Here is a 21252-nt window from a genome sequence, read left to right on the forward strand (position 1 = left end):
GAGAAACAAAGGTCAACAGAAGAATAATTTCTCAGCTCTTTGTTAATTACACGACCATTTGTGTGTTACTTAAATAATCATTAATTTCTCATTTACACTTTCGTACCTTCTTTCCTACCCCGTGGCTATCATTGTCCTTTTTTCACCTCCCTTCCCTCTTTGCTCTCCTGTTTCTCACCATTATGAAATGTGTGTGGCTTTAAATTTGGCATTTTTACATAAACGTGAAAGAGAGTATAGACAGTTGTTTTTTTAATTGGATGATGCCTTATTTTCCTTTCCACATGCTGGTGAATCCTTGTTGTATAGTCATCTTTATTTGCTTCTTTGGGATGGGGGGGGGGGAGGGTATAAAGAAAGACAAGGAGTTGCTGTGACTTTTGATGGCTTGTTTTTCCTCCATCCCAGGATTCGCCCGTCCTTCCGGTTGGAGAGTTCTCCGAGCCATTCGTACACTTCATCACTCAGTGGTGAGCCTGTTTGCAAGCATGCCATGCCCTCAGTGTGAATGACACATGCCATTAGCTCGGCAGCTCCGTGAGACCTTACGGCTCTCCCTGCTTCCTTTTGGAGACGGGAGGGACTTCAGGGGCCTTGGGCAGATGGGGCAGCAAAGCTGAAGGAATTGTTTAAATTACGTGAACGTTATTTACACACAGGGTCGTAAACGTACTTTAGAGGCTTTTCCCTGTTTTAATAAACTTCTGAGAATAGGCTACTTCTTTGAGCACAGATACTGTTGCTATTCAGTTGTTTTGTTTTGTTTAAGAAGAACACAATTTTATAGCCCCTGTTGCACAGACATGTGAAGCTTATTTTTATTAATGAGACCTCAAGTTACCCATAAAAATGCCTGTCACTTAGTGGAAGCAGAATAGTTTATTAATTCATCGGATTTTCTGTAAATAACTTTTATGTTTGGTTGTATTTTAGACAAAATACTGGTGTCCCATTTCAGTGAATTTTGATGTTAGAGAGGCTATGAAAACGTGGTTCCATTAGGCCCACTTTAACCTTTGTAAGTACTGAAAACCACAGGATTTAGATCAAAGGGGGCACGGAATCTCTGAGTCTCTAGGCAACCCCTTGTCATTTTACATCTGAGGAAACAGGTGTAAGGGTTCTTTTCCAGCCATCTGCCTTTTTCTTCCCCATGGAATGAAGTTTTCTTCTATTACTCCTTTCACATCACCCCCTCTCCCTTACTGGGACACACCCTGGTGGCCCTGGAAGGCCCAGTTCCCCAGCTGCCAGCCTTCTGCCTGCTCCATCACCCTGACATGGAGAGGGAGGGAGAGGGAGAAGGAAACTGGGAGCATAGAGATGACTGCCCCGAAGCAGGAGACGTGACTGATGACTGATCGGAAGCTGTTCTGCACATTCTGGAACTCCTTCCTCACTGCCTTTACTTCTCTTTCCCTCCTTCCTAAAGTCCTCATTTCATCACGCCTTCAGAATCGCATCCACTAGTGGGAGACAAGCCCTTCATTCCTGTGGTGCCGCAAGAGGTGCACCCAGGAGTCCTTGCTAACCCGCATGGCTGAACACTCTCCCCTCCCCCTCCCACCATGAGTCATCTGACGATGATGCTCAAGTGAAACCAAGAAATATTCCTTAATATAAATGTCAAGCTTTATCACCTTTTTGACTAAGTGTAATATGTTACCTCTTAATAAAAATGTCTTAGGTAGTTTATATTCCATAGAAAAAAATAAGTGGGGAAGAGGTTTTTAACCCCCAACTTCTAAAATTTTTATTAGCGCTATTTCTGTTTATTTAAAATACTTATATAATATTCCATAGCTTGTAAAAACTAATTTCATTCTGCAAACATTTTATTTTCAAAACAAGCCATGTTGTTAAAAAGCATACATATTGGTTAAACACTGGAATCCTAAGCTCATTAATACTAGAACCATTATCTAGAAATATGTATTAGTCTTTATTTTCTTTATGTGGAATTCCTAGTAACAGAAGCACACGATGGAAATGTCCCATTTTGAAATGTATACATTGGAAAACAAACCGTGCAATTCCTGAGCTTCCTGGAGCGCTGGGTTTGGGCATCACCTGCTCAGAGATGTTGGGTTTGTGCCCTGACCACCCTGCTTTTCTCACTGTGTGGTCTGGGACCAACCTGGGGGTGGGGCCCATTCTGAGCAGATAGGGCCTTGCCTGCCTTCTGTCCAAAAAAATTGATCAGCTGTTATATTAAAGTTTTATGGAGACAGAGGGAGGAATAACCTGTGTTGAAATTTCCACAGATGTCAAGCCGAAACAGAAATGATAGTGGGTAATAGCCTTGTTTTCCCAAGAGATACAGCTACTTTGGAATGTCAGATTAGGAGTGTTACCAAATCCACTGGTGAGACAGCTTGAATTACTTGCTAATGGATGCAGTATTTGAGAGGTGCATATGCTTATTTATAGGGAAGGCAAATGTCCTCGGTGTCATTAACAGTTCGTAACTACGGTTCTTATTTACCAAATGATCATTAGATCTCTACTTTAAAAAAAAATGCTGTCAGCAAATGCAGAGATTGTATGTTTGTTTGTTTTTTCTTGCTTGTTTGAGGTTCACTCATATGAAGAAAAAATGTCTATGATTTTCCAGGTGACAGAAGCAGCAATCTCTTTTCATGACTTCATCCCACAGATACTCTGAGTTTAGTATGAACTGGCCATCAGTAGGCAGCTTACCCATGGCTACCTCAGTCCCCCGAGTAGATGCTTCATCACCTGGCTAAGTGCATGTTGCAGCTACTAATTATGCCTGTTGTATGTCAGATGAAATATTTTGCAAGAGGAATGTGATTCTTTAAGCAAACTTAACTTCCCCACAGCTGTTTAATGAATTATCAACTTGCAGAGAACCCAAAATAAATGAAAGACAAGATAATGTAATAACCCATTTATAATTTTGTAGCATTATCTAGGTGCCTGACCTCTTTTATATATGACTTGTTGTTCAGAGTAGTAATGAAGGAATGAGATGTTTTCTCATTTGACCTGCTCATCACATTTCCTTTATTATTGTCTTATCCCAGTTACCAAAAAAGAAGTATATTATTCCCCAAATTTATTTGAAATGATTGATAACCAAGTCAGGAAGAGAACATTGCTGCTCTTTTTCATAATTCGTTTCAAAAGTAGAATTAGGATAAATTTAAATTGATTATTTATCTGTATTATAAGAGTAACTCCAAAAAAAAAAGAAAAACCTTTGTATTTTTGATTCATGAGCTTCCCCCTAAACCTGATTATCTGAAGGCCAAAATAAACAAACAAGAATACATGTTAATGCTTTGGCCAAGAATTGAACATGGTAAAGTTTGAAAACCTTCAAATTCCAGAGCAGATAGCCAGTGGTGGGAATTATTGCACAGATTTACAAGTGATATAGATAATGTGAGTTTTTCTCTTACAGCATGCGAAAGCAGCCGAAAGAAAGGCCAGCACCTGAGGAACTGATGGTAAGTAGATGTTTTTTAGATACAGATTTAAAGTATCCACAGGCTCCAGAAAGCCAGTATAATTTACTTCATTTGGGTGGGTGCTCTTGAAGCTCACATCCTCAGATAGTAGTTTTCACTTTTTAAAAACCCATCACCATTTTGAAGCTTCATGCAGAATCCTGTGCCTTTGCCTCACACTCAAGGGTCACAAGTTAATCTAGGTTACTCCTTGTCCTTATTTGCTATTACAGCTTCTCAGAATTCAGAGGCTTGGTAACAGAAAAGATAGTCAGCATATTAAGTTTTTAGTGCAATCCTAGAGGAAATTCTGAATGTGGCGTGGCGTCCTCTTGGATTCATGTAGAATGAAATTAGATTGGCTGTAAAAGATCAAGTTAATGTGAATCTTTAGTCTTTCCTCAGAAAGAGGCAACTGTAAGGCTGCAAGTGCTGTGTTCTCAGCTCCAAGGCCGCTTTCTTTGATTACAAATGACAGTTTTTAGTCAAGCAGGGAGAGGAACAGAGTCATTCCCTAACAAATCCCCAAATGGTCATTTATTTAGTGCAGATTGTTGATCTGACAATGCACAAGCTGTTAGAATAACGTTAGCATCGAGCATTGGTAAATAATAATTATAGTCTGCTCTTTCTCATGTTTTGCATACCATTCCTTGTCTCTAGATTATTGCAATCAGGATGAATTTTGATCAGTTTTCTTTCACCACTTTAAATAATAAGCATTTTATGATATCAATTCAAAGGTTTTTAGCCTTTGTATTTCATCCTTGTAAATACTCTAAACACCCAAACTTCTGTGTAATACAGTTTTCATCCCCAAATATAATATAGCAGTATGTTTCCCTTTTACATCATATGTGCTTTCCAGGAAGGTAGTTTTCTTCTTCATGTTACCCCTGGAGCAAAATCTCAGTTTTCAGGGTAGTTTCAAGTTAAAGTTCACCCCTAAAACCCCTGCAATTTATAACTGTGCAGGTTGCATGTCTAGAAAAACTCATCTTTTTTTTTCTTTCTTTTCTTTTTTTTTTTTCTTCATGGGGAGGTCTCTGATGGTTGGGAAATTCATGCAGTTAGTCACATTTGAGGAAACTTGGAACAGGTTCTAGAGATGGAGACCCATTTACCTTGTACATTATCATGCTATGGCTGGATAGCTCAGCTATTAAAACAAAGGAATAGGGTTTCATAAAACAGATATATATTTGTAAACGCATGTTTCAATGCTGCAGTGAGTTGGCCACTTATAAATAAAACATCTACAGATCGTACATACACTCATAAATGCATCCGGATGTCTGTGTTGGTGGGGAACACCACTCCAGGGTGGCAAGTCGTAAAGACAAGGCTGAAGGGCGCGTCCTGTCATTGCCTTGGAAGCAAGCATACGTGGCTGGCTGTGTGTGTGCAGAGAGACAAGGGAGACATATTCCGATATATCTCTTTACAACTATACACCCTGCTGTGTGCTATCCCACATTTTTAATTAATAAATATCAATAAATCAATAAGATACAATGAAAAATTTAGTCACAGGAAGCACCATCCTATACTTAATTTAACATTATTTCTGGTACTGCTCACAGTTTGATTTGAGTGAGCTTATTCCCCTAGGTGTAGCAGTAGTGAGGCACACCCTGCCTTAGTACAGCCTCAGTGAGGGGACAGGAACAAAGAAGTGTGTGTCACGCTTCTTCGGTCAAGGGGGTTGAGCCCAAATATTGGACCCCCTAGGGGATAAGAAAGAAAGAGGGCTGTTCCTGGCTTGAGGAACCTGAGTCACATCCTAGGGACCCCCTTAAAGGAGCCAGTCTCTCTCTTCCTTCCAGCATATTAATGGCTTTAATTTTTCCTTTTCTCTCTCCATCTACAACCTATTTGACGGTGCTCCCATATGGAAGCTGAGAGCATTCTCTGGAATGCATGAACTGTAGAGCCCATTTGTCACTGTGGGTGGGGGCCTGCCTTTCACAGAAAGAGCAGTTTATCTCCCAAGCCCGATGACTCCAGCCAGCAGGATACCAACCTGGTCTGCACAGCTTGGGCCACATCGGCTGTGAAGACTGCAGGACTGCTGAGATTTCCCTGTGGGCCTGCATTTTCTAGATCAAAGGGAGAACATCAGAGGTGAGGTTGGACAGAAATAGCGAAAGTTACAGGCTCGTCAAGAAACTCTTACATGAACTTGAGTGTGTCCCTGACAAGTCTCAGCCTTAGCAAACGAGAATGTAGGCAGAGGGGTGCCGAATCACCCACACCTCTGGGCCTGGGCTCTGCATGTGGCCAGTGCTCAGGTGGTTTTTGTCGTTTTATTTGGGGCAGTCGCCTTACATACGAGAATACTTGAGTCTTAAAAATCATCGTCTTTGCAGTTTTTGACCATGTCATTCTTAAAAGATTCTTAAAACTCAGGTTTAGGCTCTAGAGTGTTAGGACTCATTTAGCCGTTTAGCTATTTAATTCTCTCTGCTTTGCATGGTTATTCCTAAGATGGCTACAGTTTTTCTGTTCTAAGTGGAAATGTCTTAAAATTGGGCTAAGAAATTCCCTTGATGTTCACATTTCGGGGAGGCCAGCCAGGATCTGCAGGAACTGGTACTGTTTTCTGGCACATAGCCCTTAAACTACATAAAGAGTTAACTCAGAATTCTCATCATTGGCATCCACATCAGCTTGAGAGATCTCAGAAGCAGGCAGACAACTGAATTCGGTAGATTCATACAGACGATTATGTGCAGAGTCCTGTGCTAGACTCAGCAGAAGATACAAGGGTACACCTCACACATACAGTGTTGCAGAGGCTAAGGCACCTGTGCAAGTAACTAGAATAAACTAACTACAGAAAAGAATTGCGGAAGTCTGTGGGGATCCACAGAAATGGCGAAAAGCTATAGGGAGAAGGTAGCATTTGAAAAGGGGGTTGAATTGAATTTTAATAGAGAGTTTGCAAGGAGTCATTCCAGGCAGAGGAAACGATGGGCAAAGCATGAGTATGTCGAGTCCCCAGACCTTTTCAGAGCAATGTGAAACCTCCAGTGCTGCTGGAACAGAAATCCCACTGACACTGGCCTCTTGGAGTCACAGACCCACAAAGGTTGGGTTCAGATAGGCAATGTATTTCCCACATGCTGGGCAATCTGTTAAGGAATTCCACTTCTAGTAGAAGGAACCCTAGTATCCAGGTCTGAAAACTTTGACTTGACATAAGAGCAGCCACCCAGCCATCAGTACCTTTTTTCTTGAGTAAATTCTCCTCAGTGGACTCCTGCTCACTTATAGGGAAGTCCTTCATCTTTGGGGAAGGTCTTCCCTCTCCTCAGTGCCTTCAGAGTTATGTCCTGAGTAACTCTTCAAGTTATTGTTTAACGCTAGTTATTGCTAACTTTAAGCAAAGGAAAACCAGCCATGCAGGCAGTGAGGAACATTCAGACAGATAGGAACCCCCCCACACACTCTTTCTGCTCTGATGATGATGATTCCATAATTAATCCAATTTTAAGTCACCCTGATATAAAGCACAGAAAAGACTGTGCTGCCCCAGCTCTGTGACTGAAGGCCAACAAACTTAGCAAACTAAGTTCCCACACTGCAGAAACTCTGAGGAAGTGGCAGACAGTGTTCGGAGGCTTCAGGCATCCAAGCAAGGATGTTCCAGCTTCTGTGGGGAAAGGGCAGCCTCTGCCAGGCGGAAAGCGTTGATGGGATTGCAACAAGAGAGGAGAGGATGGTGACGTGCAGGCGGTGGGGAAGTTTTCCCAGTTTCAACCATGAGATTGAGGGAAGCAAAGCATCAAGGATCCTACCCCTGCGTTCAGGGAGAGAGACGACCTGAGATGGAGGCATGGAGATGAAGAGGTGCATGGCTGGCTTGGCTATTCAGATTGTATGTTTACATATTTTTAAGTAAAAGGCACATGGTGAGCAACCTTTCTGTACAGACCATTTGTATAAACCACAGAGAATTCCTTCTGAGGAATTAATCTTCCTTCCAGGTCCCTTTATAGTAAAGGTCAGGCTGATTTAGCAGAGAAGCCTCCCTTCCCTGGTCAGCAGCTCCCCAGTCCCTCCCCACTCTCTGTGTCCTCATCTGAGAATGAAAGGGGTGGACTAGACAAGCAGTGCTTGACCTAGGGTCAGTGACTTCCGGAAGTCTGTTAGAGCCCCTGAAATTACTCCAAGATCATATATGCTTGTGGGGATATGCGTTTTTTTTTTTTTTAAAGAGAAATTCATGGCTGTCATCAGTTTTTCAAAGGGGGACCGTGACCCTAAGTGATTGTTCAGCTCCTCACTTCCTTCCCACTGTGATCACAGGAGCTCTGTGGCCAGGACCAGGCGAGCTGCTCCGGAGGGGGGGGCCTTCATTTGAAGGGTGAAATGCTTGCTGGCATGGGGGAGGGAAGGAAAGGGATGGGCCCTCCCTGTGGGACTCGGCCGGCCGGGCTTCCCACCAGCTGTCAGGCGGCCCTTTAACCTCTCAGCCTATCCTGAATGTGGGCCTTGACTCAAGCCAGAACGGTGTGGGCTGTGGGCACCTCTGCAGTTACAATTTAGGTTCAGAGCGCTATAGATCCTTCTATGCATTTAGAGTGTTTCCAGAAGCTTTCCATGTCTAAGCTCTATTTAATGGAATCTATGCATAGTAAGTAATCAGGTCAGAAGAAGCCGCCTCCCGGTTTGAGATCAATCGCTGGCTAATACTTTATCTAGGCCACTTTATTATCTCATGCTGATCCGATTGCCATCCTCCTCCTCCTTTGTACCATGCACTTCGGCTGTGGTACAAGTACGTATCCCATACATATTAAAAACATATACCCATTCTATCTGTATGTAAATGTGTGAGGCACAGCTGGATATTGCAGGGGAGTTTGATTTACTAATAGTTATTATCTGTTCTAGCTGTTCAGTGGCAGAGAATTTCAGAGAAACAAGCTGGCGCAGAAATTGTCTTTATGCCGTTACTATACTGCTTTAGTAATTGTTTAAAAACATGGGTTTTCTCCTCAGGTTCCCATAATCATGCCTGGTACTTTGTGCATTTCCTGGTACATTCCAGAGCAGGGCATCCTCGCTCAGCATTTCCTCAGGTTTGGTTTTCCACTCAGGCACCTGAGAAGAAACACAGAGTGCAGTTTGCAATTGAAATTTGACATTTTGCTTAGGAAGCAAGTAAATAGCGGGGCTGCAAACCCCAGAGAAGCAAGTATGGGTCTTGCGGGAGGAGTGTCAGTTATAATCAAAATAGTGCCTTTAGAAAGATTTTTTTTTCCCCCTTCATCTGAATTCCAGCAGCTGCAAACTTGAAGGCATCTCATTTCTCAGAAAAGGCTTTATGTACTGGAGGTGGTGGTGTTTTGGGGCTAATAAACACCAAACTGTTCCAGAAAAAATCTGTTTAAACATTTAATTATTTGCAAAGACATGTTAACTTGTATAACTCCTCTAAATTACATTGTCACTGGTAGCTTTTCTGCTTATCCAAAACCTGATTATAATTACATTTTCAGATAGGCTGGTGCGTTGTTCTCTACGCAAATCCAGGTATGCGATAAATTGGGCAGGGTCCCTTTTAAAAATCGGAAAAACCATCATGTTAGGATTTTTATCTCCAGCACTCAAATTCCAGTGTGACTTCTAGGTTCAGACCAAATGGCTTTATTATGGGACTCAAACCCACAGAATGCACTGGATGGTTAAGGAGATGATTATAGTCAGGCTGTTACAATAGGGAGAATGTTTCTTAGTGAGGAGTGTCTCAAAGCAAAGGGAGGGAGCCCAGGTTATGGAGGCAAGTGAACCAGGGAGTTAGCCGCCAGCCTTACAGAAGGATGACAGGGGTCTTATCTCTGTGAGAACAGCTGGTCTTTGGAGCTAACCTGGGAGTAGGGAGATGCCTCACTTGTTACTGCTTTCTGGGAGCCTAGGACTCAGATAAAATTCAGCATTATCACCGTATTCTACTAACTGGACCAGAGATGAAGTTCCACTTTATTTTGGTCCAGTGCTTCCTGAGTCCCTAAGCACAAAAATGAGGAAAGGCACATTTCCATACACATACCCCCTTGCCCAGTGCTCATGGACCATGTGTTTGTAATCTAAGCTTTTTAAGCTACTAGTGATGGTTTAATAAGCGATCTGAACTTGGTGGTAGTTTACTCCCTTTAGCTAGTTTGCTGCATCACATGGACCATGTATTAAAAATAGACCATCAGGGCCAGACTTACATGTCTAGCCACCAGTTCTTGCAGACACCATTTTTGCTTTTGGTTTTTCTTTGGGAAGTGCACATCAGCTCATTGGCCAAGACACTCCAGATTTGCAGAGGGAAACTGGATAATATTGAAACTTCAACTAAATATTTTCTCCGAGCACAAAAGATATCACAGAAGCCTGGGGGCTCCACATAGGGTCCATTTGACAACCACGTAATGAATTTTTTATTATTATTATTTTCAAGTTGTAAAGGCCATTAAAATCATCTGTTTTGTGTCTGCTTATAAGTAGGAAGGCACTAGTAAGAAGTTGATTTTAGTTTTTAATTGCACATAATTACAACGGCAGAATCACTGTCTGGATGCTTGAGATCACACTGAATCAGACAGCTTTAATTTGAATTTTTGATGACATGTTAGCACTTCAGCGAGAACAGAGAGATTATAACCCCAGAAAGTAAGCTTTGTTTTTTCATGGATGTGCCTGCTTAATCTTTTCACCAGACTTTAGCAGATAAATGCACGTGTATACGTGTGAATGTATTTGTATATATGCACATAGCCAGAGATACACAGATAGATAAAGATCTGTCATTCCTTGATCATAGTGATCTGACAGTTTTAATTTCCCTGTTAAGGGTAACTTTTCTCCTCCATCAGTCAGGTCTGATCTCTTAATATGGTGATGATGTGCCTGTTTAAGACTGCGATTTTTGAACTCCTGCCTGCGAGTCTTCTTTCTTATTTTACTGAGCTGACTGCCATCTTCCCAGCATCGTTTCAGGGCCCAGTGTGGCTGCAAAGCCCTGGCCACAGGAACAGTTTGATTGCCTCGGATGCAGTGAAGTGCAGCAGTGGGGCCGCTTCAGTGTCCTGCCACATTCACCCAGGCTGAGCTGGGTCTTCTGAATGGATTATGCATTTGCTCCTCCTTGGAGGTTGCTCAGTTCACAGGGAGTTTCTGTTATTTGGGTGGTGGCCTCAGCCGAGAATGCCCTCCTCTCCACTGTCCTGAAACTTCTCCCTCCTCCTCCTGCAGCTTTCCCCACTCCCCTGTTTCCCAGTGCTTGCTCCCTTCTCGGAATCCCTCACCACCTACTGTCTCTGACTTGAAACAGCGCTTCATCACATGAAATATGCATCCGTGGTAGACTCACAGCCTGGTCCATGTGGCACAGGGGTTCCTAACTCATCAGAATCATCTGAGTGGGTTTTAAAAGAAACTGCCCAGATCCCAGCCCAAGTCAGAGAATCTCTGGCGTTTGGACCAGGGAGCAGGTCCTGGGGGCTCTTTTTGTTGCTGCTGCTTTTAAAAACTGTCCACGTGAAACTCACTGGTTTGACACCATTTTTTTTTCCTTACAACTAGATTGTGAGTTCCTTGAAAGAAGAGCCTGATCTTTAATTCAGTTCCTAGCCTAGTCGTATGTGGCTGTTCTTCAGGTGTGTTCTCTGTTCTGACTAAAAGGAGAGAAAGCACTGTTGATTATTCTTTACATGTGCCACTGATTCTAATTCATTGTGATAAAACACTGTGTTAGACATAAAGACGAATGTGACGTCGTATGTCCCTGTTCTCTAGAAACTCAGAGTGAAGTTGGGGAAACTCACCCAAGAGCAAGCCTTCCTGGGCTCTGATATCCAGGATGTGTTAGGATGACCACACTAGAACTACATGGTCTGATCAGAGATTCTTGTTTGACTTTCTGCTATGAAAGGTCATGTGGAAAAATCATTTGGTGCCAAAATAATAGAATTTCTGGGATATCACATTGTTTGCTTGGATACCATTCTCAGCTTTTAACGACCAGTACAGCCAGACCAATCAGAGCATGCACCAGGGCTCTGCTGTCCACCCTGGAAGGACAGGAAGAGCAAGAAAGTGTGAAGCAGGCCTTGTTCAGAGCACCTGTGATCTTTGGCGTGTGTTCTGACCACTTGAGAATTCACCTTTGACAGTTCGTTCCAAGTCAAAAGGTCATTAGAGAGTCAAGACTTAGAGGAGACCACCTGGCCAGCGCCATCTTTTTTGGGTTAGATTGATGGCAGGGGGCCCCAAGGTCTCCTATCTATCACCACGTCAGATGTGGGCCACCCTGCCCCCCAGTCCTTGGGAATAATAGATTAGGCTGAAAACTCCAGAGTCATTCAGCCACTTGTGGGGGGAATATAAAACAGTCCTGAAGCCCAGTCTCTGTGACGGGCATTGCTACTGAAAGCAGCACACTTGTTTCCCTGTAGTCAGTCAGCTCAGTCAGCTCAGTCAGTTCATCGCTCAGGCGTGTCCGACTCTCTGCAACCCCATGAACCGCAGCACACCAGGCCTCCCTGTCCATCCCCAGCTCCCAGAGTTTACCCAAACTCATGTCCATCAAGTTGGTGATGCCATCCAGCCATCTCATCCTCTGTCGTCCCCTTCTCCTCCTGCCCCCCAATCCCTCCCAGCATCAGAGTCTTTTCCAATGAGTCAACTCTTTGCATCAGGTGGCCAAAGTATTGGAGTTTCAGCCTCAGCATCAGTCCTTCCAGTGAACACCCAGGGCTGATCTCCTTTAGGATGGACTGGTTGGATCTCCTTACAGTCCAAGAGACTCTCAAGAGCCTTCTCCAGCACCACAGCTCAAAAGCATCAATTCTTCAGCGCTCAGCTTTCTTCACAGTCCAACTCTCACATCCATACATGACCACTGGAAAAACCATAGCCTTGACTAGATGGACCTTTGTTGGCAAAGTAATGTCTCTGCTTTTGAATATACTATCTAGGTTGGTCATAATGTTCTTTCCAAGGAGTAAGCGTCTTTTAAGTTCATGGCTGCAGTCACCATCTGCAGTGATATTGGAGCCAAAAAAATAAAGTCTGCCACTGTTTCCCCATCGATTCCTGGAAGTACATGTTCTCCTGTAAGTACACTCCAATAAGGGCTTCCCTGGTGGCTCAGTGGTAAAGAACCCACCAGGCAATGCAGGAGAGACATGTTCGATCCCTGGGTCGGGGAGATCTTCTGGAGGAGGAATTTGCAACCCACTCCAGTATTCTGGCCTGGGAAATCCCATGGACAGAGAAGCCTGGTGGACTACAGTCCATGGGGTCACAAAAAGTTGGACACAGCTTAGCAACCAAACAACAACATCAACAGCACTCCAATAAATCGATGCAATACTTATCAATAATGAATGAATCTAGCCAGGAATTTCAAGGGCCGGAAAGTTATTAGAAGCCACCTATTTATAGTTGTAACCAGCTGGATTTGTTTAATGGGTTGTTTGCTTTTTAATTTGTAGCAGTTTCAAGACAGACCTTGGGGGACCAGGAGCTGTGTGATTTCAGTGAGGCCTTCTGTAGACAGCTATTTGGGGGGTCAGATCTGCCTGCAGATAACTTGAGGTTCACTTAGCCGTTTAAGAGACTGCAGAAAGGCAGCGGAGACATTTGGGCCTTCTGTCCTCTATTTAATTTTCAAGATTAGAATTAAACATTAGGCCATGGTCTACCGAGAGACATTTGCCGGAGCATGGACTAGTTTCTTTCCAGTATCCTGGATTACTGTTTCTCCGCTCTCTTAAATATAAATGGTCACTGATTCTGAAGTAGGAGAATAAGTTACCATTCGTTTATTCGTGCAAAGGTTCCCTCAACACAGATAAAAATGGAATTTTCAAATGTAACCCGATTAACTCTTTTAATTGTATACCAATAGCCTGTGTGTGTCGCAGCGCCCTCAGACTGCTTCTGAATGACCCGCATCTCTTTCTAAACTTGGGGGTGGGGGAGGGGGGTTCAGTGAATAGGAGGACTTTCTCATTGTGGGACTGGTGTGGAGTTGACAAAAATTTGTATACACAGGGTACATTTTTCCACTTAAGAGGGCTGTGCTGAGACATTTTTAATTGGATTTTCATGGTGATTGACAGCATTTGATTATGACAGTAACTTTATTTGGCTGGACTGCTTTAGCCTCTTGTTCAGATTTTTCCATCAAAGCTCCTTTTTATCCTCTGAATCCCCAGTGGAGCAGCAGTCATTGTGGAAGAGCCTTTTAGCACCTTTGTTGTAGCCATCCCTGGTGATGATTGGGCCCAGCTGGTAGTAGATAAGAAAATGTTCCTTTCACAAAGAGGCTGTCTCTCCCGCCTCTGTGGTTTCAATAATTTTAAGAGCCCCCAAAACCTGTTGAGGATTAGAAGTAGCTTTAGATGTGAAATGAGTGTTAAGTATTAGTAATCGGGAGATTAGGGCCCCAGGGACAATGAGAAATAAACAACTGCAATTAAGGCAAATCTGCCGATGTAAACAAAATTTAGCAGAAACAGATGCCCTAACCATTTTGGGGGCTTGATTTGAGGGCACTAAGGAATCGATTTTTGTCTTGTTTACACTTTCAAACCCCTGTGATATACTGGAAGGCTGAATATTTCATACAGCCTGATTTTAGTTAATTTTTTTTTTCAGCGCCTCACAGTAGGTGCCTCTCTGCTCACAGTGACCAGGCCTGAGTTTATTCAGCATTCACAGGGAGCAGCTAATTGTCTATGAAGGGCCCCCGTGTTTAAATGGGCTTGACAGGAATTTAAATTTTGTTTCAATCAACCCCTGTGCTCACAGCCTGCTCCAGTTTCTAATTTTTAAATTAAACATGATTTTTTTTTTTTTAAGCCACAGGCTTGCCTCTGGAATACTCTAGCTCTCAGAAAGGCAAATCAGCAGCCCTGGAATGCTGGCGTTTGCCGGGCTTGAGGCGCCAGCTCCAGGGTTGGAAAGTTCTTTCTCGTAAACGAGCTTTTCCTTCCCCTGTCAGGGAGGTCAGCAGAGCCCTGGCTGGGCAGCTCGGCTTCCTGCCTCTGGAAATGGCCACCTTTCCAGCTTACCTGTGCAGGCAGCAGTGTGTGTCATCTGGAAAGTGGGTTAAGTACCAAAGGCAGGCATGAGGCTAGCTTTTCGGAGGCCAGCTGAATTGTAACACACTGCACGTCTGGTGCAGATTTGTATTTCAGCAGCCTCTTCTGCTCTTGTGAGACAGAAAGAGAATGTCACACCTGTGTGTCTCAGCACACACCCACCCTTCTTTGTTGAGTGTCTACTCTGGGCAGAGCATCCTGCCTGATGCCAAGGAAACAGTTTGTCAATCTTGCCTGCTGCCTTCAACCAGCTTCCAGTCTAGCAAGGAATATGAGGACATGAACAGCCAAGCACAGGACAGATAGACTCGCAGAGGCCCTCCTGCACCTGCTCCTGCCCACCTTCACCTGGCCCTCCACCTCACTGTGCTCCTGTACACACAGCCTGTGCCCTAACAGTCTGACAGTCCATTAACGCATGAGACCTCCTCACACGGTCATATCTTTGCATGTGCCGTTTCTTCCATCAAGAATGCACTTCCTTACACCCATGTGGTGACCTCCTACTCGGCCTGCAAAACCCAACTGGCTCAGCCTCTGAAGCTTTGCCAGGCCTCCTGCAGTAGGGCTGCTGGCTCCCTGTTGTGCGTCACCCTTCTTTCTGGCCGAATACCTCTATCAGTGCTTTTTTCACTCTTTATGGCAGTAATGTAACAGGCCATAAGCAAGACCACGGGTTCCTAGAGGAAAAGATCAGGTCATCTTTATCTTTGTACCTCAGCTTTAGCCCAATCCCTAGCCCCACGTTGAATGCTCAATAAATAATTATTGAACTGAAGTGATATGAACTTAACAGGTACAGTGAGCTCTGAGAATGGCAAGATTTCTTCCAGCCAGGGTTGCCTGGGGAGGCTTTGTGAATGGGGTCACAACTGAGCCATGCGTTGCAGGACATTGGGGTATTTTTGTGAGTGTATTACTCTCTGCACATACGTGAGACACAGCTTATATCTAATACACACACTAGTCAAAATCCATACTATACCTATTTTCTCTGAAATTACTTGAAATTGGAGCAACTGTTGCATACAACTTGTGGCTGCAGATAAATTCAGACAGTCTTCTAATTTTTAACCTTAAAGAAAGAAAAGCTTTACTTTAGAGAGAAAAATTAAGCTTAATAGATCACAGTTTTAAATACGCATGTATTTACAGAGATCTTTTGTATACCTTATCTCATTTGACATTCACACAAACACTATGAAGATTATTCTTATTCCCGGTTTACTGATACATTGAACTGGGGCTCAGAGAGGATAATTGACTTGCCTAGAGTCACACAGCCAGGAAGAATATAGGACTGTTCTGCATACATCAAAGCTAATATGTATTGGTGCATAGTGGGCAGATGGTTGTTACTATGGTTGTGACAGTTGCAGCTAAAGCAATCCAAAACAAAACTAAAACAGACACCCCACAAAGAAACAGAATGTCAGCAGTTTGTGCTTGTTCATCCTTCCAGGATGCTTACTCAGCTCACCTCTTCTGTTCCCCTCCACCTTGGCCTCGTCCTGCATCTGGAGGGCTGTGGTTGGAGCAGAGAGCTGGTGTCTGGACACAGCGGCTGGGGCCTAAACCTCAGTGCACATTAAGCAAGCAGGAAGAGAGGAAGTAATCACCAGCAGCTTGCACCTGTCTGTCGTTTCTCTGAAGGGAAGCTGTGAAAATTTTTGAGCCCTTCCTGCTTTTAGGCTTCATCAGTCTATGGCAAAAACTGAAGGCAGAGCATGTTCTACAGTTTATCTGGCCTCAAAACCTTCTCTCCTTTTTAGTTGACTATCACAGTTATAGAAATGAGCAGCTTCTAAGTGATATCACGCTTTGAGTTTGGGAGAAATTTCTTTTAACTCAGCAAACCTTACAAGCACACTCTATATGCAGAATAGGTTGCTAGGTGCTATAGTTTAGTGCTACTCAGACACAGACCATGGACTAATGGTAATATCTGAACAGTTTCTTCAACACAGGATGAGTTTGTGCTAGAATATAAATCAAGCATGTATGGAAGTTTTCTGTTTAATTCACCTGACAGTTTGTTATAGCAAAATTTTCTCTCTGAAGAAGCTGTGTGCTGATTTACTTCGTGGCATAGCTTCTTATCTTCTTGCAAATTAGTAGCAAGTGGCTCCCAGACCACTTACTTGAGTTGCACTGCTGTGGGATACAGAGACTGACGAAACAGCAGTCTTGCCCTCCAGGAGCTTAACAGTGTGGTGAGGAAGACACTGCGTCCCCTGCAGTCAGTCAGTGTTGTCCGACTCTCTGCAACGCTGCAGACTATAGCCCTCCAGGCTCCTCTGTCCATGGGATTTCCCAGGCAAGAATGCTGGCGTGGATTGCCATTTCCTTCTCCAGGGGATCTTTCTGACCCAGGGATCAAACCCGTGCCTCCTGCATTGGCAGGCGGGTTCTTTACCACTGAGCCAGCCAGCACAATACAAGGCACAAAGTAGCTGTTCAGTAATCTCTCTTGACTGGATGATCAAAAAGAACTAAATAAAAGACACTCTTCAGAAGGAGAAAAAAAAATTCACAGTGTATCTGATAAGGGATTAATATCCAAAATATATGAAGAACTCATACAACTCAAAAGCAAGATAAACAAACCAATTTTAAAAATAGGCAAAGGAGGACTTCCCTGGTGGCCCAGTGGTTAAGAACTTGCCTGCCAGCACAGGGGAAATGGGTTCAACCCCTGGTCCAGGAAGATTCCACATGCTCCAGGGCAACTAAGCCATGTGTCAGCCCCTGCTCACTCCAACTGGAGAAAGCCTGTGCACCGCAGTGAAGACCCAGTGCATCCATAAATAAATAATCAAAATTTACAATAAGTTAAATAGGCAAAGCACCTGAATAGACGCTTTTCCAAAGAAGCTATACAAATGGCCAGCAAGTACATCACTAATTATGGAGGGAAATGTAAATCACAACCACAGTGAACATATCACCCCATGCCTGTTAGAATGGCTGTCATCAAAAAGAAGTGTTGGCAAGGATGTGGAGAAAAGGAACCCTGTGTAGGTAGGATTGCAAACTGGTAAGGCTACTCTGGAAAACAATATGGAGCTTCCTTAAACAATGGGAAATAGGGCCGTCATGTGATCCAGCATTTCCATTTCTGGGACTGTATCTGAAGGAAACAAAAACACTAAGTCAAAGAAATACCTGTACCCCCATGCTTATAGCGGCATTACTTAGACAGCCAACACATGGAAACAACGCAAGTGTCCATCAACAGATGAATAAGTAAAAAGGTTGTGAGATAGATACACAGAAATATACAGTGGAATACTATCCAGCCATAAAAAAGGAAATTCTGCCATTAGCAACAATATGGATGAATCTTTAGGGCATTACGGTGTTTGAGGTAAGTTAGACAATGACAAAGGCAAAACCTCATATGTGGAATCTTAAAATAATATTTCATAGAAAGATTTGTGGTGATTAGAGGCAGAGGAAAGGTGAATTGGATAAAGATGGTCAAAAGGTACAAACTTCCGGTTCTAAGATAAGTAAGTACTGGGGATGTGATGCACAAAATAGTGACTATAGTTAACGTGATATATTTCAAAGTTAAGAGAGTAAATCCTAAGTGTTCTCATTATAAGGAAAAAAACACTGGGCTTCCCTGGTGGCCCAGTGGTAAAGAATCCACGTGCCAGTGCAGGAGACACGGGTTCAAGCCCTGGTCCTAGAAGACCCCACATGCCGCAGAACAGCTAAGCCTGTGTGCCCCAGCTGGTGAGCCTATGCTCTGGAGCCCAGGGGCCACAGCTGCTGAGCCCATGAGCTGCAACCACTGAAGCCGGCATCCCCTAGAGTCTTTTCTAATCGTTCTAAGATCATGAGGAAGAATCTTGTCTCCTGCACAGCAGGGGAGGGGCTGACTGTGGGCAAGTAGTTAAAGCCTGAGGTGGCTGTACCGCCCCTCCAGAGTCCCATCCCCAGCCCCTAGCTGCTCAGCAGGAACCAGCGCATCCCTCCCCACTCGACACTTTGCTTTCCCTCCACTCGCAGATTGTGACTTGCTCATAGGACTTGTCGTCGTCCTGTCGCTCAGTCGTGTTCAGCCCTTTGCGACCCCAAGGACTGCAATACACCAGGCTCTCCTGTCCTTCCCTATCTCCCAGAGTTGGCTCAAACTCGTGTCCGTTGAGTTGATGATCCCATAACCCCACCCGTTTCCATAACCACGGTTGTAGAAGTGGAAAGGTAGGTGACTGACAACTGGCAGGACATACTCTGTCCTCTGTGTGTGAAGTCTGCAGAGGCCAGAGATGGGCTCTCGATCTTGAAAGTGAGTCTGTTGTGAACATAAGATGAGAAGCAACATGGCAGATGGGAAAGAGCATTGATCTGGATTATCAGAAGACGCGATTTCAGATACAGCCTCTGCCTCTCCTGGGTAATCAACAGTTACTTAGCTTAACTGAGCCTCAGCTTCTTCATCTGTAAAATGAGAGTTAATACCAATCTTGAAGGGTGGGTGTTTTCTCTACTAAAATAGTTTGTAAAAGTGTTGAAACTGTTAAGTGCTAAATATGTAGGGGCACTAAATCCTTCAGCCTCTTTGGGTCATGATTTGTCTCATCTGATGTTCCTGGGCATGTCTGATCAGTAGCTTCTTGAAAGACAAATGTGTTTAGTGGAGCTTAATGCAATCTAGAACAAGTAAACGTAAGTTAGACATTTGTAGCAGTGTCTAGTGAATTGGTAGTTTCTTAGGGATAGACCTTAGTTTTCTGAATGTTGAGCTTTAACCCAACTTTTTCACTCTCCTCTTTCACTTTCATCAAGAGGCTTTTTTTTTTTTTTTGAGGCTTTACAGTTTTATTGTGAACTGGCCCTACTTTTTGAGCCTTAGAATATCAAATGAAACATTAACTTCAGGCCAAATTGTTGCAGCTTTTCTTTTCTAGTCAAGAATTGGCCTTGGTGTGCTAAAACTGAATAAAATCCATTTACTCAATCCAAAATAGGCATTAAAAAGAAAAAAACACAGTACTTTCTTATAGCCTAAGAATTAACTACAAAGTGAGTGGAATCCTCAGGGATTACGACCCTGAGGTTGTAATAACTGGAACACAGACAGGACTACCCATCAGTCACACAAGGGAGCACAGCTATTCAGTCAGAAGGCAAGGCGTGGAAATGTAATCTGTCAAATGACTGATAACGGACATGGATTTTCCACTTAATGTAAAAGTAAGATATCCCTCCCCGCCCAGTTCTGCTCATAGGTCATTTTATTTTTAGTGACACATAAGGCACAGGTGTTGTTCAGAAATTCGTCGGAACACACAGGTAACCTGCTGTCGCTCTGGATAACAGTGCAGACTGTCTGCTCCCATCTCAGCCTCAGACCTGTATCTTTGGAACTATACCTGCAATCTTTATAGCTACAGGAGCCTCTGAAACTGGAACCAGCCCTTCCTTGACTTCCGCCTGCTTTTCAGAGACCAGGGGAGATGTGGCGGGAGGGGAATACTTAGTTTCTACAGAAACCACAGGCGAGGAAGAGGAAGAGGGCTTAGAATCATGAAAAAGACTGGCCCACGACTTGGCGGGCTGACTAGCGGGCACAGTGCCCGCTGCAGAGGCCGGGGCATCCGTAGGAGGTGGGGCGCTCTCGGCCTCGGTGGGGTCCGAGTCTGCGCTCTCCACAGTGTGCAACTCCACCCCGTTGGCAGCTGTGCCCTCACCCAAGGATTCAAGTATTTGTCCATTAGTGACTCCAAGGTTCTCAGTAGTATCAGTCCCCACGGAGGGCTGAGCCACAGCTGTCCTCAACAGGGTGTCCCTGCCGAGGCCGGAGGCAGGAGGCCTCTGAGTCCGCCCGGGGGAAGCCCTCAGGCGGCCCTGCAGTCCTGGCCCCGCCATCCAGGGCTCCGAGCAAAGCCCCAGCAGGCCTGGTGTCGCTGACAAAGTCCGTGGCATCCTGAGGGCTGCCCCAGGTCCGGGGGATCCCTGCCGTGGGTACATACCCCGTGAAGTCCACGTCCTCGGCGCCTACGCTGTTGGGGACTGCTGGGCCGGCATGGCCATTGACCAGGGCTTCCACCGAAGGTGCACCCTCACCACCATCTTTCAAGTAACTGTTATACGCTCCCTTTGTCCAAGGCCATCCGAAACACCATCGTTCTCTAAAGCTTCCGCCTCGGCCTGAGAGCCGCCATCCAGGGCAAGGGCAGGGCCCGGGTACTGGCAATCGGCGGAGCTGTAGTTCACTTCTTTATCAATGTCATCAGAGAACTTTTTGGAAGTTGTGCAGCTAAGGATAAGTTCAGGGGCCTGAGGATTCAGTGTGCTTGAAATACTGTAGTTGGGAGTTCTCGGCAAAGTGTCACTCGGTTCAATTACTTCATTGACACCAAATTCAATTCTCTGATGGTCGTGTCCGTCGGGGATGTCACCAGCAGCCTGTGCGCCACACGGAACTGTCCCGCCGTCCGGAGGAAGCGCAACTGAAGCGCGAGGAGTCACAAAGAACAGATTGAATTCAGCAGGGCTAAAATCTCCAAAAATATATTTAATGATGAAATTCTCTCAAGAGGCATTGCTTCACTCCTCTGGAGTTATAAACTGTCTGCGGGCTTCGGAGGGCCATGGCGACCCGTTTCAATGAGCGTGGGCGCTCGTCCAGCTCCTCACGCTGCTTCCCCTGCCGCCGC

General features: G+C 44.4%; 1 protein-coding gene across 14 annotated transcripts in view; it reads left to right on the forward strand.

The window, feature by feature from the left end:
• Nucleotides 1-21252, forward strand: part of MAP2K5 (mitogen-activated protein kinase kinase 5) — a 263833-nt gene that overhangs the window by 214932 nt on the left and 27649 nt on the right. For 10 of the 14 annotated variants that reach the window (XM_042252082.2, XM_027971523.2, XM_042252077.1 and 7 more), the window contains 2 exons: nt 409-470; nt 3428-3473. In XM_042252082.2, the coding sequence (XP_042108016.1) occupies nt 409-470; nt 3428-3473 (108 nt within the window). The remainder of the gene's footprint in view (nt 1-408; nt 471-3427; nt 3474-21252) is intronic. The other 4 variants (XM_042252085.2, XM_042252086.2, XM_042252087.2 and 1 more) reach the window with 1 other exon arrangement.

The sequence above is a fragment of the Ovis aries genome, chromosome 7 (assembly GCF_016772045.2).
Source record: "Ovis aries strain OAR_USU_Benz2616 breed Rambouillet chromosome 7, ARS-UI_Ramb_v3.0, whole genome shotgun sequence".
Classification (NCBI taxonomy): Eukaryota; Metazoa; Chordata; class Mammalia; order Artiodactyla; family Bovidae; genus Ovis; species Ovis aries.